Source organism: Rhineura floridana, chromosome 3 (genome assembly GCF_030035675.1).
Source record: "Rhineura floridana isolate rRhiFlo1 chromosome 3, rRhiFlo1.hap2, whole genome shotgun sequence".
NCBI lineage: Eukaryota > Metazoa > Chordata > Lepidosauria > Squamata > Rhineuridae > Rhineura > Rhineura floridana.
In genome coordinates, this window is record NC_084482.1 from 204,629,037 (window position 1) to 204,646,285 (window position 17,249).

At 44.4% G+C, this 17,249-nt stretch overlaps 2 protein-coding genes across 9 annotated transcripts in view; one reads left to right on the forward strand and one right to left on the reverse strand.

Annotated features, from left to right (window-relative positions):
• The first annotated feature begins 74 nt into the window (after positions 1-74).
• The window catches only part of LOC133381232 (gastrula zinc finger protein XlCGF26.1-like), a 43,910-nt gene continuing 26,735 nt past the window's right edge, over positions 75-17,249 (forward strand). For 4 of the 5 annotated variants that reach the window (XR_009761645.1, XM_061620034.1, XM_061620038.1 and 1 more), the window contains exons 1-2: positions 75-171; positions 5,495-5,566. Coding sequence is in view for 3 of the 5 variants with exons in the window: in XM_061620034.1 (XP_061476018.1) it covers positions 5,502-5,566 (65 nt within the window). In the remaining 2 variants the exon portion in view is untranslated. Of the gene's footprint in view, positions 172-5,494; positions 5,567-15,377; positions 15,455-17,249 lie in introns of those variants that run through there. The other variant, XM_061620035.1, reaches the window with a different exon arrangement.
• On the reverse strand, positions 6,454-15,471 carry LOC133381260 (zinc finger protein 239-like). Of its 4 annotated transcripts, none has more exons than XM_061620143.1 (3): positions 15,319-15,471; positions 13,769-13,888; positions 6,454-8,197 (listed from the first exon to the last, which is right to left on the reverse strand). In XM_061620143.1, the coding sequence occupies exons 1-3, from the start codon at positions 15,338-15,340 to the stop codon at positions 7,158-7,160; spliced, it is 1,182 nt and encodes a 393-aa protein (XP_061476127.1). In that variant the 5' UTR covers positions 15,341-15,471; the 3' UTR covers positions 6,454-7,157. The 4 variants fall into 4 exon arrangements, with proteins under 4 accessions (XP_061476127.1, XP_061476130.1, XP_061476129.1 ...); XM_061620144.1 differs by having other exon boundaries at positions 6,456-8,194; positions 15,319-15,470; XM_061620146.1 differs by lacking the exon at positions 13,769-13,888 and having other exon boundaries at positions 6,455-8,194; positions 15,319-15,470.

Sequence of the window (17,249 nt, forward strand, 5' to 3'; positions counted from 1 at the left end):
TTTTAACTCTTCGAGCGCACGCTCAAGGTTCTCTCCCCGCCTCCCCCGCATATTTGTTGCCTCAGTCTTGGAGGACTCATTTTGTGTATTCCTGCGTGGACTCGTGAGAGTTGCTGGACTGCCTTCAGGTCTATTCCGACTTATGGCGACCCTGTGAATAGGGTCTTCATGGTGAGCGGTATTCGGAGGGGGTTTACCATAGCCTCCCCCACTGGGTGAGAGGCAGTGACTGACCCAAGGTCACCCAGTGAGCTTCATAGCTGTGTGGGGATTTGAACCCTGGTCTCCTAGGTCGTAGTCCAACACCTTAACCACTACCTAGGAGAGACCCCTATTCTCCTCAAAGAGCTACAGTTCCCAGAGAGGTTTAACAGTCAGGTCCTCTTCCCAGAGAGCTCTGGAAGTTGCAGATCTGTCAGGGAAATATGGCTTTCCTAACAACTTCCAGCACCCTTCACAAACTACATTTCCCAGGATTCTTTGGGGGGGGAAACCATAACTGTTTAAAGTGGGATAAATGTACAGTGTGGATGTGGCTCCTCTATCCAAGAAAGCAAGAGGCATAATCAGAGTTGAAGGGCACCCCCCCTTGGGGTACAAAGCAGGGCCAGTGTGTGGCCCAGGGACAGTTCTGAGGACAGACGGGTGTGAGGTTCCCCACCTCTGATCTACATTGTCTGGCAGTGGCTCTCCAGAGTCTTATAGAGCAGGGCACCAGCTCTACCTGGAGATGCCGGGGACTGAACCTGAATAGAAAATTTGCAACTAGATGGACAAATGATTTATCTCAGTGGAAGGCAGCTTTGCATACAGAAGGTCCCAGGTAGGGCTGGAAAAGACTCCTCTGAAAGCCTGGAGAGCTGGTGCCAGTCAGTGTAGACAATACTGAGCTAGATAGACCAATGGTTTAATTCAATTTAAGGCAGCTTCCTGTGTTCCCAAAATCTGTGTGCGTGTATCTGTTTGCTAATTTGCTTATGACAACAAAATTCTCCATACCGCAGTATGGATTCTAGCTGTATAGAAGCAAAACTTGCTAATGTTGCGATCCAATACATGCTTAGTTTGGACAGCTTTTGCCAGTCTGGTGCCTTTCAGATGTTTGGAGCTACAACTTCCATTAGGCCCAGCCAGCACTGACTGGGGCTGATGGAAGTTGTAATCCAAAACAACTGGAGGGCAGCAGGTTAGCGAAGGGTGACTTAGGAGCAAGCCCCGTTGAATTTAATGGGATTTTCTGAGTAAACCTGCTGATGTTAGCAATGTACTGCATATAGGCTCCTTCAGGAGGAAGTGCAGGATATCTGTTTAATAAATAATAAGAGAAGCAAAAAAGCTGACACGGAAAGAGGATATTTTAAAAACTTTTGGGGAGGCACACATAAAAAAGTTGATGTGAATGTAATACTTTGCCTTAGGACAGGGATTCCCCAACTGTGGTTCATGAACCACCAGTGGTCCATGAACTTCATTCAAGTGGTCCACGGCATGTCCATATTAAATATTCATTTTGACTTTTAACTGTATTTTAATTGCTTCTTTTAGTTATTGTATTGTATTATAATTAGAATTCTATGGAATGCAAATTGTAATACAATAAAATACAATATATATGAATAGAGTACAATATATAAGAATACAATATTTTAAAAATCAATTAAAATACAATTTAAAATTATACAGCATCTAGCACAGCACATTACAACTGCGACAGCAAGCAGAAAAATCATTAAGTGGTTCATCAGCAATTTTCAAGTGGTCCATTGGGGAAAAGTTTGGGAACCACTGCCTTAGTATATAAGCACACACATCTTTTTTAGAGGATAGCAACTTTTGATTCTTTGCATAGAACCTTCAATGTGCATGCTTTACAGAGTAACATAAGAAGGTAAGTCCTCTGTCCTCAAGGAGCTTACAATCTACATTTTGACACAGGGTGGCAGTAACATGATGTTTTGCTAACAGTCCAGCTTTTGAGAAGGAATTTAATTATAGTATGGGAAAGATCTCACACATACATCCTTAAGGTGGAATGCTGAAGAGAACTGAGAGGAAGACGAGGGAAACAGAGGGAGGGGAAAACAGAAGAGCCTTCCTGAATCAGGACAATGGCCCATCTCATCCAGATCCCACAGGGGCCAACCAGATGCCCCAGTGGGAAGCCGGCAAGTAGGATCTGAGTGCAAGAGCACTTTCTCCACTTGTGATTCCCAGCAACTGATATTCAAAGGCATACACTATCTCCCCAACAGTGGAGGCAGAGCAAAGCCATTGTGGCTTGAACATAAGAACATAAGAAGAGCCTGCTGGATCAGGCCAGTGGCCCATCTAGTCCAGCATCCTGTTCTCACAGTGGCCAACCAGGTGCCTGGGGGAAGCCCGCAAGCAGGACCCGAGTGCAAGAACACTCTCCCCTCCTGAGGCTTCCGGCAACTGGTTTTCAGAAGCATGCTGCCTCTGACTAGGGTGGCAGAGCACAGCCATCATGGCTAGTAGCCATTGATAGCCCTGTCCTCCATGAATTTGTCTAATCTTCTTTTAAAGCCGTCCAAGCTGGTGGCCATTACTGCATCTTGTGGGAGCAAATTCCATAGTTTAACTATGCGCTGAGTAAAGAAGTACTTCCTTTTGTCTGTCCTGAATCTTCCAACATTCAGCTTCTTTGAATGTCCACGAGTTCTAGTATTATGAGAGAGGGAGAACTTTTCTCTATCCACTTTCTCAATGCCATGCATAATTTTATACACTTCTATCATGTCTCCTCTGACCCGCCTTTTCTCTAAACTAAAAAGCCCCAAATGCTGCAACCTTTCCTCGTAAGGGAGTCGCTCCATCCCCTTGATCATTCTGGTTGCCCTCTTCTGAACCTTTTCCAACTCTATAATATCCTTTTTGAGATGAGGCGACCAGAACTGTACACAGTATTCCAAATGCAGCCGCACCATAGATTTATACAACGGCATTATGATATCGGCTGTTTTATTTTCAATACCTTTCCTAATTATCGCTAGCATGGAATTTGCCTTTTTCACGCTGCCGCACACTGGGTCGACATTTTCATCGTGCTGTCCACTACAACCCCGAGGTCTCTCTCCTGGTCGGTCACCACCAGTTCAGACCCCATGAGCGTATATGTGAAATTAAGATTTTTTGCTCCAATATGCATAATTTTACACTTGTTTATATTGAATTGCATTTGCCATTTTTCCGCCCATTCACTCAGTTTGGAGAGGTCTTTTTGGAGCTCTTCGCAATCCCTTTTTGTTTTAACAACCCTGAACAATTTAGTGTCGTCAGCAAACTTGGCCACTTCACTGCTCACTCCTAATTCTAGGTCATTAATGAACAAGTTGAAAAGTACAGGTCCCAATACCGATCCTTGAGGGACTCCACTTTCTACAGCCCTCCATTGGGAGAACTGTCCGTTTATTCCTACTCTCTGCTTTCTGCTTCTTAACCAATTTCTTATCCACAAGAGGACCTCTCCTCTTATTCCATGACTGCTAAGCTTCCTCAGAAGCCTTTGGTGAGGTACCTTGTCAAACGCTTTTTGAAAGTCTAAGTACACTATGTCCACTGGATCACCTCTATCTATATGCTTGTTGACACTCTCAAAGAATTCTAATAGGTTACTGAGACAGGACTTTCCCTTGCAGAAGCCATGCTGGCTCTGCTTCAGCAAGGCTTGTTCTTCTATGTGCTTAGTTAATCTAGCTTTAATAATACTTTCTACCAGTTTTCCAGGGACAGAAGTTAAGCTAACTGGCCTGTAATTTCCGGGATCCCCTCTGGATCCCTTTTTGAAGATTGGCGTTACATTTGCCACTTTCCAGTCCTCAGGCACGGAGGAGGACCCAAGGGACAAGTTACATATTTTAGTTAGCAGATCAGCAATTTCACCTTTGAGTTCTTTGAGAACTCTCGGGTGGATGCCATCCGGGCCCGGTGATTTGTCAGTTTTTATATTGTCCATTAAGCTTAGAACTTCCTCTCTCATTACCACTATTTGTCTCAGTTCCTCAGAATCCCTTCCTGCAAATGTTAGTTCAGGTTCAGGGATCTGCCCTATATCTTCCACTGTGAAGACAGATGCAAAGAATTCATTTAGCTTCTCTGCAATCTCCTTTCTGCACTGTGTGAAGAAGTCCTTCCTTTTGTCTCTCTTGAATCTTCCAGTGTTCAACTTCATTGGATGTCCACTACAGGGCTGGCACCAGGCATGCCAGGGCCCTTGGGCACCAGCCTGCCCTGGCACATGCACGCACGCCCCACATACCTACCTACCTAGTGGGCGGGAGGGAACAGTGGGTGAGCGGGTGGGATGGCGGGCGAGCGAGTGAAAGAGAGCGGACAGGGAAGCGAGCAGGCAGGAAGGAGGGAGATAGCTAGCAAGTGGGCGGAGGGAGGGCAAGCGAGCAGGTGTGGGCCGGTGAGCAAGTGAGCTGGCTGGCAGCTCCCTCCCTGCGATCATGGAAGGGGAGTGCTACTCCCCCACCCTAACGAGGGGCCCTTCAGGGGCCCCTGTAGGCTGTGGGGCCCTTGGCCAGAGCCCCACCTGGCTGCCCTTTGGTGCCAGCCTTGTCCACGAGTTCTAGTGTTATGAGAGATGCCTGTCCAGTTCTTGTGCACCATACATAATCTTATATACCTCTATCATGTCTCCTGCTTACTTGCCTTTTTTTTCTAAACTAAAAAGTCCAGATGTTATCTTTCCTTATTGGGGAGTTCCCTTGATCATTTTAGTTGCCTTTTTGTGAAGCTTTTGCAACTCTACAGTATCCTTTTTGAGGTGGGATGGCCAGGAGTGACACCATAGAAATAAACTAAACAGGGTCAGCCCTTGTTAGTACTTGGATGGGAAACCGCTTGGGAATACCAGGTGCTGTAGGCTTAGAGGAAGGCAGTGGTAAACCACCTCTGAATACCTCTTACCATGAAAACCCTATGAATATATCAAAAAAAGATTCATAGGGTCGCCATAAGTTGTAATCGACTTGAAGGAATATAATAACAACAACATAGAACAAGTATGGCATAATACAGGAGCAGAGAACCTCTGGCCCTTCTGACCTTTCTATATCTCCCTTGGGACTTCCACTAAGCCATGCCCCCTTCCCAAGCCACACCTCTTCTCTCTAGGCCAATACCCTCACAGCCCTTGCTCCAGAAGGGCCATAGCTCAGTGGTAGAGCATCTGTTTTGCATGCACATGGTCTCAGATTCAATCCCTGGCATCTCCGGGTAGGGCTGGGAGACACCCCTGAGTCTGAAACCCTGGAAAGCCACTGCAAGTCCATGTAGACATTACTGGGTGCAGAGCTTGGAAAAGTTACTTTTTTGAACTACAGCTCCCATCAGCCCCAGCCAGCATGGCCACTGGATTGGGCTGATGGGAGTTGTAGTTCAAAAAAAGTAACTTTTCCAAGCTCTGACTGGGTGCTTTGACTTGGCTGGAATGTGTCTGTGACCTGGGATGCTTTTTTCTTGCCTACAGGGAAGGTATGCATGTGCGTGTGTGTAAATCTCTTGCCTTCTGCATGTCTGGAATGAAGCCTCTTATACAAAGGTAAGAATGATATCTCTTGCTTCACCCACATTTGCCTCTGGCCCTGCTCACTGCTGCCATGCTAGCCCCATAAGTTTTCCCGTAAGTGTTTGCAGCCCTTGTACTACATTAAAAGCAGCATCATACCAAAGAAAGGGGGGAAGCCCCTCTTTCCATGCAACTCTGGGAATTGCAGCTCTGTGAAGGGCATAGGGGTCTCCTAAGAACTCTCAGCACCCTGAATAAACTGCAGTTCCCAGGATTCTTTGGGGGAAGCCATGACTGTTAAAAGTGGTATCATAATGCTTGCAATATATGGTGTGGATGTGACCAATGTGTCAGATTAGGACCAGCAAGGCTTTAGTTCAAATCATTCAGCTGTGAAGCTCACAGGGGGAACTCTCTCAGGCTTATGTACTCGACAAGGTTGCGGTGAAGATAAAATGGAGAGGAAGGGAGAGTCCATGGGCCTCATCCTGAGGAGGAAGGACAGGATGAATTTGAAATAAACCAACAGGCATCTCTACATGTTGTAGCACAGTTACTGTGTGGGAATTGATTATTTACTATTATAGCCTTGTATTTCATCTCTAGCCTGGTAGCCATAGGCGACAAGGAATTCCATACAGACTAGTGGGTGGGACTGGTAAAGGTGGGCTGGGGGGAACTCTGTCCCTCCTCTGCACCCAGCACAGAAATGCAACAGGCTGCTGGATGAGTGGTGGACCTCTCCATTTTTCTTCTCACAGTCCCTAGCAGGTTTATTATTATTATTATTATTATTATTATTATTATAACAAAACAACATTAAAAACATTTTTTTATTATTATGTATTTTAAGGTCTTTTTATGATGTTTTAATGTGTTTTTAGTGTTTCTGTTTGCCGCCCTGGGCTCCTGTTGGGAGGAAGGGCGGGATATAAATCAAATAATAATAATAATAATTAAAAAATAGGCTAGTAAGTTTTGTGGGTCTATTTGCAAGGGTGTACCATCATCACCATATAGGATTTTTGACTTTTTCCTTTACACAGGCATGCACACACACAGACACAGTTTTGCTGTATCGTAAGCTGCTTATACAAAGGGCCATAACTCAGTGCTAGAGCATCTGCTTTGCATGCAGAAGGCCTCAGGTTCAATCTCCGGCATCTCCAGGTAGGGTTGGGAGAGACTCCCTGCCTGAAATCCTGGAGATCCACTGTCAGTCATTGTAGACGTTACTGAAGTAGATGGATCAATGATCTGTCTCGGTACAAGGCAGCGTCGTATGTTCCTATGAAAGCTCCCTCAGAACACAAGCCTCAAATCCCCTTGGCCTTGCAGAACTAGTTGTGTGGCCCTTTCTCCATCCATTTTCCTATTCATTTAAATTTGGCTTTACTGCAATCTACTTTGCAGAGATTAAAATAAGAATGCTTCAGTTACAAACATGTGGTACAATATGCCTTTTTTGTGATATTATCAAAACTTTTAAAGAAAATACGAAGGCAAAATAAAAAGGGAAATAGTCTCCATGCTAGATTTTTTTTTAAAAAAATTCTCATGTGGATTCTTTGATGAATGTTAAGGGACTGGCTCCTGCTGAAGGTTTCCCCACACTCTTTGTAACTTAAGTAGTCTCTCCCAGATGTATTCTCATGTGTCTAATAAGGTTCTCTCTCCGATTGAAGCGCTCCCCACATTCAGAACAGTGATACGGTTGCTCTCCTGTGTGGATCCTCTGATGACGGAGGAGATCTTGGCTCCAGTTGAAGCTTTTCCCACATTCTGAACATTTGTACTGTTTTTCTCCAGTGTGGATTCTCTGGTGACTAATAAGGTTCTGGCTCCGGTTGAAGCTTTTTCCGCACTGAGAGCAGTTATATGGTTTCTCTCCTGTGTGAATTCTCTGATGGCTTATAAGGGACTGGTTGAGATGGAAACTTTTCCCACACTCGTAGCACTTATACAATTTATCTTCTGTGTGGCTACTCTGATGCCTAGTAAGATTCTGGCTGCGACTGAAACTTTTCCCACATTCTGAGCACTTATGCCGTTTCTCTCCCGTGTGAATTTTCTGGTGGCTATGGAGATTCTGACTCCGGTTGAAAGTTTTCCCACATTCTGAGCATCTATACGGTCTCTCTCCCGTATGGGTTCTCTGGTGGCTAATAAGAGACTGGCTCAGATCGAAGCTTTTCCCACACTCATCACACTCATACGGTCTCTCCCCTGTATGGGTTCTCTGATGTCGGTTAAGACTTGACTTATCACAGAAAGTCTTGCTACAAACTGAACACATATACGGTTTCTCCCCTGTGTGGGTTCTGTGATGTGAAGCAAGGTTTGTGTTCCGACTGAAACTCTTCCCACAGTACAGACATTGATATGGTTTTTCTCCTGTGTGGGTTCTCTGATGTCGCTTAAGGTTTGAGTCATCCCTGAATACCTTCCCACATGTGGTACATTTGTTCTTATTGTCTCCAATGTTTATGGTTTGCTGAACATCTGGGAAATCTCCACTCTGAAAAGGAGAGGATTCCTTCCGCCTGTTCTCTGTGCGATCTCCATCTTGCCTTTGTGGCTCATCTGGGCTCCTAATCTTCTCAGCCCTTTCCGGCACCATCCCAGATGTTCTTTCCTCCTCCTTCTTCTCCCAAATGTCATCTGCTTGTATATAGTGAGAAAGCAATGTTTTAAGACAGCAAGGAACAAATAGGAGTGCAACAGGGCAGAAATCAAACTCATTCATACGTTTAAAATAAATATATGTTTTAAAAGAGGGGTGGGGAAACCTGTTGCCCTCCAGATGTCGCTGAACTACAGCTCTCAACATCCCCAGCTACTGGCTGTGCTGGGTGAGGCTCATGGGAGTTGGAGTCCAACAAGATCTGGAGAAGGGTCACAAGTTCCCCACCACTGTTTAAAAAATTAATTAAAAAGTTAATAAAAGTATTACTTAAAAAACAGCCTGATGGGGACTGGGCATGCCCAGTAGCCACAGAATACTGAGTATCAATTGAAAAAGGAAAACAGAAAGTAGAGAGAGAATGCTATACTTGAGTTTCTTGCAGATAATAGGAATTGGGTAGAGGGCAGGGCTGACTGATACGAACTCTGCTAGGATGCAAGTATATATTATATCAGGTGTGGGGAACCTTTGGTTCTCTAGATGTTGGTGAACTACAGCTCCCATGATCCCTGGCTACTGGCCATGCTTGCTAGGGCTGATGGGAGTTGTAGTTCAGAAACATCTAGATACCCAAAGTCTCCCAACTCCTGAGCTACATAAAAGGGTCGCCAACCCTTTTGGGCCAGTGGACACATTTGAGATTTTGAGAAAGTGCTGTGGTCGCTAATCACAAAATGGTTGCTGTGGGAATGTGGAATAGGCATGGAATGATCTGTTAATTTCAGTTCTCTGAGTTTCTCATTTTTCTAATCTGAAATTCAGTTCTCCACATTTCTGAAGCATTTTGCATTTCTTTAAAAAAAAACCTCATGAAAATTCTTCAGCATTTTAGTGTGAATTTCTCCCAATGAACACATTTTTGTATGCAGTTTCGACTAATGTAACCTTTTTGCAAGCAATGTATCCTAATATAATGCATTTTTGTATGTGATTTTCACCAATACAGTATATTCATTTGGTGCACACTTTCCCCTAATTTGTGTATTTTTGTAAACATTGCTTGGTTGGAGAACTGCATCACAAAATTTGGATAAGTATGAGTTTTGAAGGTTGGCTGTATTTCAGTTCTCACATTGTTTCAAAAAATGCGAATTTGATAAATTCAGCTTTAAATGTGAACTGAATCTAATTCCTCCCCCAACCCTAGTGTGGAATAACACAAAATGGCCACTGTGAGAGTGTGGAATAACACAAAATGGCTGCCACTTTTAAAAGAGCAGAAAAAGAGACAGGACCACAAAATGGTGTATTTCCTCCCACCAGTCATTCCCCTCCATCAATGGGAATTAGAGGGAACTATATTTATTTATTTATTTATTTATTTTAAAATATTTCTATCCCGCCCTGCTGCCCTATAATAGGGCACTCAGGGTGGCTTACAAAAATAAAATTTAACACGTACATAATAAAATTATAAACAGTAAAATCACAAAAACGTTAAAATAAATTAAAATACATAAAATACAATTAAAATAAATAAAATAATATATATATATACACACACACACATAAATACATATATATATGGAGTGGTACTAAAGGAATTACAAAGGTAAAATTTAACGCAGAAGGCATAAAATCAGCTTCAGGCTCTACCTTCAGTCCCTCCCAAAGGCCCTCCGGAACAAGATCGTTTTCAGAAGTATCCGGAAAACCAAGAGGGAGGAAGCAGAGCGGACTTCTTGGGGTAGGGTATTCCAAAGCTTGGGGGCCACAGCTGAAGAAGCTCTCTCCCGCATGCCTAACATCTTTTATTCCAGGCACGTAGAGGAGACCAGAGGCAGATGATCTTAAATCCCAGGCAGGTACATATGGGCGTAAGTGGTCCCTCAGGTATATTGGTCCAAGGCTGTTTAGGGCTTTAAAGGTCAATACCAGCACTTTGAATTGGGCCCGGAAACAAATTGGGAGCCAGTGGAGTCGATAAAGCACAGGGGTGATATGCTCCCTGCGCTGTGCTCCAGTTAACATTCTGGCTGCTGCATTTTGAACCAACTGCAATTTCCGAACCGTTTTCAAAGGCAGCCCCACATAGAGTGTCACCAATGCATGTGTCACTGTGGCTAAGTCAACTGCCTCCAGGAACGGACGCAGCTGGTAGACCAGTTTGAGTTGGCCAAAAGCACTCCTGGCTACTGCAGCCACCTGATATCAAGCAGCAGGGCAGGATCCAGGAGGACTCGCAAACTGCGGACCTGCTCCTTCAAGGGGAGTGCAACCCCATCCAGAACAGGTTGCAGTTTTTCCCTTGACTGGCAGTAGTTCCGTCTTGTCTGGATTAAGTTTCAGTTTGTTAGCCCACATCCAGCCCTTCACAGCCTCCAGGCACCGGTTTAGGATGAGCACTCCCTCCCTGCAATCAGGTGGTAGGGAGAGATAGAGCTGAGTGTCATCAGCATATTGATGACATTGTACTCCAAATCTCCTGATGACCTCTCCCAGAGGTTTCATATAAATGTTAAAGAGCATGGGAGATAGAATGGAACCTTGCGGTACCCCACAGGCCAATGGCCAGGGGGTCGAGCAGTAGTCTCCCAGCACCACTTTCTGGGTCCTGTCTGTCAGGTAGGACTAGAGCCACTGTAAAACAGTGCCTCCCAATCCCATCCCAGCTTGACGGCCCAGAAGGATACCATGGTCGATTGTATCGAAGGCCACTGAGAGGTCCAGCAGCACCAACAGGGATGCACTCCCCTTGTCTGTCATCAAGCAGGGCGACCAAGGCAGTCTCTGTCCCATGACCAGACCTGAAGCCTGATTGGAAAGGGTCTATATAGTCCGATTCATCCAGGAAAACTTGGAGCTGAGCAGCCACTGCCCTCTCAATCACCTTGCCCAAAAAGGGGAGATTAAAGACTGGGTGGAAGTTGTTAAGATCCGCAGGGTCTAATGAAGGCTTTTTTAACAAAGGTCTTATCATAGCTTCCTTCAACAATGTTGGCATAGAACCTTCCCTTAGGGAGGTGTTAATTAAATATGCCAACCAGTCAGCCACTCCCTCTCTGGCAGATTTGATTAACCAGGATGGGCAAGGGTCAAGGGAACAAGCAGTGGCCCTCAATTCTCCCAGAATCCTGTCCACATCCTCAGGCTTTACAAACTGAAAAGTATCCATAGAAAAATAACCAGAGGAAGTTTCAGGGACATCTGGCACAAATGTAGTTAATGAGGAGTCCAAGTCAGTCCGAATGCAAGCAATTTTATCTGCAAAGTGCCTCGCAAACATGTCACAGCGAGCGATTGAGGGCTCAGAGTCTAATGTAGGGCCAGAGGCCAAAAGACCCTGGACCACCCGGAAAAGCATCACCGGACGACACTGAGCAGACGCAATAGTGGCAAAGAAGTGCACTTTCTTCGCTGCCATCACCGCCACATGATAGGCTGGAAAATGAGCTCTAGCCTGTGTTCAGTCGGAAGCGGACTGAGTTTTTCTCCATCATCGCTCTAGCTGTCGTTTCATCAGGCCCAAGGTTTGAGTAAACCAAGGTGTATTATGGTGGTCATGCTTGCTCATAGAGGGAAGGTCTTTCCATCTGTTCAGAACACAAGGGGTGGGTGGATGTCCAATCTCGGCATCCAGTCTAATGTTGACATGTTTAAGGAGACATGCTCAATGTTGGAGATGCTGAGCCAGCGCAAAGAGGAACTGAGCAAGAAGAGCAAAACTAGATGTCTTTGGCTCCACCTGTCATTGGCTCTGGCTCCACCTACTGTTGGCCTCCCTGCTTTCCACCCCGCCAGTGCCAATGGGTGCCAGCCAACATTGGGTTTAACCTGTCAAAACCATTTGACAGGTTTCTTTGCAAACCTTTACTGTTGAAAAATTCAGATGAGCGTTGTCATGACCCCCAGACCCTCAAGGTACTGGGTTCATGCATCAGACTCAGACCCCCACCCTTAGGGAAATGAGACTGGAACCAAAAAGCTATTACTTCACCCTTGCCAAGGCTGTGTACGCTCACAACAACCCTGCAAGGTAGAAGGTAGGCTGCCACCACCCCTGTATACTGGTCCACTCAGAGCCAGGGGATCTCTGAGCCCAGAAGATATATAAAACCAAGGTCCTAAAAGGCAAGAGTCACAGTTACACTCCTTGCCAGGCACCTCTGGTTTAACACTTAAAATCCAAGCCTTTAACTTCTTAACCTTCTTTGGTAGTTAGTGACTGAGATTGGTCAAGGTACTGAATCCAGAACCACCCCTTCTCTCAATTGAACACACCAGGTTAAATAGAAGTAGCTTTATTAAGATATATAAGTGCACATAACATATAGCAGCAAGTAATCCTTTAAGACCATTCACCCAACAGGGGTTTAGGTTCTTACAAGAGAATTCATACACACAACAAGAAAATAACAAACTAACTCACCTAACTACTTACACACGAGGTAGTTGGTTGCGTGGCACCTCTCCTAAGAGAGATGGATGTTCAACATAAAGCAATGGAACCAGACATAGGTTGCCTTCCCATAAGCAACCCCTGGAACCATAAGGCAGAACGGTTTGGAACTCTGGTGCCAGTCACCATAGGCAGAGAACAGAGAACAAAGGCTATGGGTCTCTAGCCCTATACTTAAGGGAAAAGGATCCTAACGGTCCAAAATTAATTGACCAATCAGGAATTGGCTGATGTAACTTTCTTCTCGATGTTTCTCACATTTTCGCGCCTTCAGGCCCCCCTCCCAACTGTGTTTTCCAACTGTACAGGCCAAGGATGACCTTGGGTACCAGGCACTTGCTAATCAGCAAAGATAAACAGGTGCAGCTTGTTAAGGCTTCTCTAACCATCTTCAGCTGGGAAGTGAAACTCAGATTTGCAAATTGTCAAAGGCTTGTCTTTTCCAACTGTAACCGTCTCCCAGAGTCCCTTACTGAAGCCAAGTATTGCTATTAGATTTTTAATAACTCATGACCATTACAGGTTCATGACAAGCGTTACAACATTAAAAATTAAGATGAGCATTAGGATAGCAGCGATGTAGTTCTTGTAAGTCTGGGCCAGTAGTAGTACTTTTTGTTTTCCCAGTGCAGTTGTGAAAGTGGTGTGCCTCTGCTGTTCCAATCTAGGAGACAACATAGTCCTATAAACAAGGCATGATTCACGTCAGGCAGGGATGTAGTCATCCAGGCCTCAGAGGGCCTTAGTCCCCTTACTTTTTTGGGAGCAGGGTCCCAACAGAGAGAGTGCCTATGTCTCCAACATCCTATGAGCTAATCAGTATGAAAAGGGAATGTGTTAGCCACTGAGAAAAGTCCTCTAACATGCTTCCTTGTCCTTTCCTGCTGATTGGAGCCAGTCAGAATAAAAGTAGGTGAGTTAGCCACTGAGAAGACTCTTTTCAGTAGCTAACTCTCCTCTCTTTCATGCTTATTGGCTGCTAGGGACGTCTGTTTTTGTGAGAGAAGGCATTAACAAGGATCTCATTTTCAACCCAGCAGCAAAAAGGGTGGTGGTGGGCTGCAACTATCATGAAGGAACCCTGCACTTTTGAATTTGCCGCTACACTACTGATGTCAGGTAAATTAGTCAGCTTAGAATTATTACTCACTGGTCTCAGGAAGCAAGGAAATGTTCTCTTGGGATCTTCCTGGTAAAGCCCCAGTCTCTTCTTCTCGTGCAAGGCCTCCCCTCTCTTCTGCAGTCCTGTCCTCTCCAACACTCTCATAATCTTTTAGGAGAGGAAGGATCGGAGCCAGAGATGGAAAGATCTGTCAGTTTTGGTTTTTTCAGTTTCTCATTTTTCCAATCTAAAATTCAGTTCTCCACATTTCTGCAGCAATTTGGAACTAAAAAAACAACGACTTCTCATGAAAATTCTTCAGCACTGTTAGTGTGCATTTCTCCTATAAGCACATTTTTGAATGTAGTCTTGACTAATGTACCCATTTTCCCCAAGCAATTTCTCCTGTTAATGCATTTTTGTGTGTTATTTTTACTAATATATTCATTTTTATGCATAGTTTTTTATTTGTAAACATTGTTTGGTTGGAGAACTGCATCACAAAATTGGGATCAGTTCAAAAGATGACAACTAATAAAGAGGAATGGTGTGTGGATGGTCCAGTATAAATCCACCATTAATGCACCATTATTGACATGGTGCAGAATACTCCTGGAAAAACAAAACGCCAGATTGGAAGACCGCAGGTGGGATCGCTGTGTTGTAATACTTGGCTCAGCAATACTACATGCAAGAAGAATCTTGGAATTGTTGTTGATTACAAGCTGAATATGAGCCAACAGTACAATACGTCTGCAAAAAAAGGCTGCAATAACAGAAGTATAGTTTCCAAATCGCATGAACTACTAGTTCCCCTCTGTTCTGCACTGGTTAGGCCTCATCTTGAGTTCTGCATCCAGTTCTGGGCACTGCAACTTTAAGAAGGTTAGGATGCAGACAAACAGGAACAAGTTCAGAGGAGGGCAACAAGGATGATCAGGGGACTGGAAACAAAGCCCTATGAGGAGAGACTGAAAGAACTGGGCATGTTTAGCCTGGAGAAGAGAAGACTGAGGGGAGATATGATAGCACTCTTCAAGTACTTGAAAGGTTGCCACACAGTGGAGGGCAGGAACTCTTCTCAAACATCCCAGAGTGCAGGACATGGAATAATAGGCTTAAGTTGCAGGAAGCCAGATATTGACAGAACTTCAGAGAAAAATTGCTGTTAGAGCAGTATGACAATGAAACGAATGACCTCGGGAGATGGTGGGCTCTCCAGCACTGGAGGCCTTCAAGAGGCAGCTGGACAGCCACCTGTTGGGTATGCTATAAGTTTGATTTCTGCATTGAGCAAGGGGTTGGACTCAATGGCCTTATATGACCCTTCCAACTCTACCGTTCTATGATTCCATAATTCTATGCTTCAGACTAGAAGAAACATTCCTCCCTTCAAAAAAAAAATCTAGGAACAAGGATCCTAAACTAACTTTTCTTCCTGACCTGCTAGTTTTCTCTGTGCAGGGATTTATTTCTTTGCATGGAAAAACACCCAGCCATGTGAATGCCCCCAATTGCAGTATGAAGTGGTACAACCCTGTATTTATCACCTCTGCCTTCCCCCACACCCTTTTAACTCAAAACCATTCTCAACTCACCAGCCCCACTGGAGCTGTTCATCCTGTGCCCGTGGGAAATACAACGGCCACTTTCCCACAGTAGGGGTGCAAGCCCGGAAGTGATGCTTCTTCTGCTTCTTCTTCCTCCTCCGTGCCTTGTGGCCTCTCTAGGAAGGTAAGTAAGTCTTTTAAGTCAATGATGAGGAAGGCAAAGACTACAATGCCCAGATTCCTTTGTATCTGGAAAGGAAGGAAAAGAAAAACTACACTTCCCAGCAATATCTTGGGGCTTCCGGGGTGCTGCTTTGCAGTGATGAAGTCTGATTGGCTGAGACTGGGAGATTGAGGCTGAGGATTGGTTGGTAGAGAGGAGGGTCTTGGGAAACTTTCTATACTTAGTCCAGCCTCATCTTCTCAAAGAGTCAGCATAGACATCTCCCTGTATGCAGTTATAGCTGCAGAATTTAGCCAGCAAAGACACTTGAATTACAAAAATCTTTTTGGGGGGTTCTGTTTTAAGAGACTTTATGGAAGTTTTTGAAAGACACAAGGTTCTATGAATGATCATAAGTGAAGTGCAATAACACTATGGCCAGTAGGTGGCAATAAGAGGACTTTAATGGAGAAACCGACTGGTTCCCCTTTAGAGAGGGTGGGAGACGGGGTGTATTTTATCACCCTATTTGTTTAATCTATAAGCAGAACATATAATACTTGTCTTTTTCGCAGTCCATGGTATGTGCAAAGCTCTCCTCCAATTGGGTGTTAGAACAAATTAAACCAAAACTATCACTAGAATCTACAATGATGAAACTGAGGTTATCATACTTTGGACACATAATGAGAAGACATGATTCATTAGAAAAGATAATAATGCTGGAAAAAACAGCAGGGAGTAGAAAAAGAGGAAGGCCAAACAAGAAATGGATTTATTTCATAAAGGAAGCCACAGACCTGAACTTACAAGATATGAACAGGGCTGTTCATGACAGATGCTACTGGTGGTCGCTGATTCATAGGGTTGCCATAAGTTGTAATTGCCTTGAAGGCACATAACACAAACACACATTTGTGGCCTTGCAACACTGTTAAAACTCCTGGAAGAATCTCACTATCTTTCGTCCATCAATAGAAGATTTCCAAGCTGCAACAACTCAGTCTGTTTGGAATCTTGACAGGGCATTGTGCTCTTAGGAGCAATTTGCAAAAGGCTGGGAGGACCGGCAATGATCTTTGTGAATTAGAGCTAGTGTGGTGTAGTGGTTGGAGTGTCAGACCGGGGCCTGGAAGACCAGGGTTCAAATCCCCGCTCTGCCGTGAAGCTCACTGGATGACCCTGGGCTAGCCACTGTCTTTCAGCCTAACCTACCTCACAGGATTGTTGTGAGGATAAAATTGGGAGGATAAGAACCATGTTTGTTCAGCTCCTTGGAAGAAAAGTGGGATATAAATGTAATAAATAAATAAATAAATAAGTTTGTGGTCAGGTCATCTGTTATATCCCAGCTTGGTCACTGTGATCATCTGGAGAACTGCTGTCAGTTGGCTCCCATGTTACAAAAGCCCAACTGGCCTCCATGAGAAGTCAGGCACTTAGTGTCGCCGGTCCCATGACGTGAAACACTCTCGTGGCAGAGATTTGGCAGGCAACTTTGCTTTTGCTTTTATTTATTTATTTGTTTTATTTAAAATATTTCTATCCTGCCCTTCTACCCCACAATGGGGCCCTCAGGGCGGCTCACAATACAATCATGCACAGTAAATAAAAACACAATGAAACATTAAACTACATTAAAAATACATAAAATACAGTTAACAATTCAAGAGGAGTGATATTAGAAGGGGACTAAAGAGGTAAAACTCAAAAGGGGGAAAAATAAAATCCGTTTCAGGCTATACCTTTTCAGATGTCTCTTGAAGACCTGTTTAAGTAGAGAAGCTGCTTAAACTTTCTGGGTTAGCCAGTCATT

Excerpts from the sequence above, each read along its gene's own strand:
- LOC133381260 (XM_061620143.1), bottom strand. The coding sequence starts at position 15,340 with ATGAACAGCTCCAGTGGGGCTG. Across the intron at positions 13,889-15,318 it reads GAACAGCTCCAGTGGGGCTG|ATTATGAGAGTGTTGGAGAG; the intron begins GTGAGTTGAGAA and ends CTCTCCTAAAAG. Across the intron at positions 8,198-13,768 it reads TTCCTTGCTTCCTGAGACCA|CAGATGACATTTGGGAGAAG; the intron begins GTGAGTAATAAT and ends ACTATATACAAG.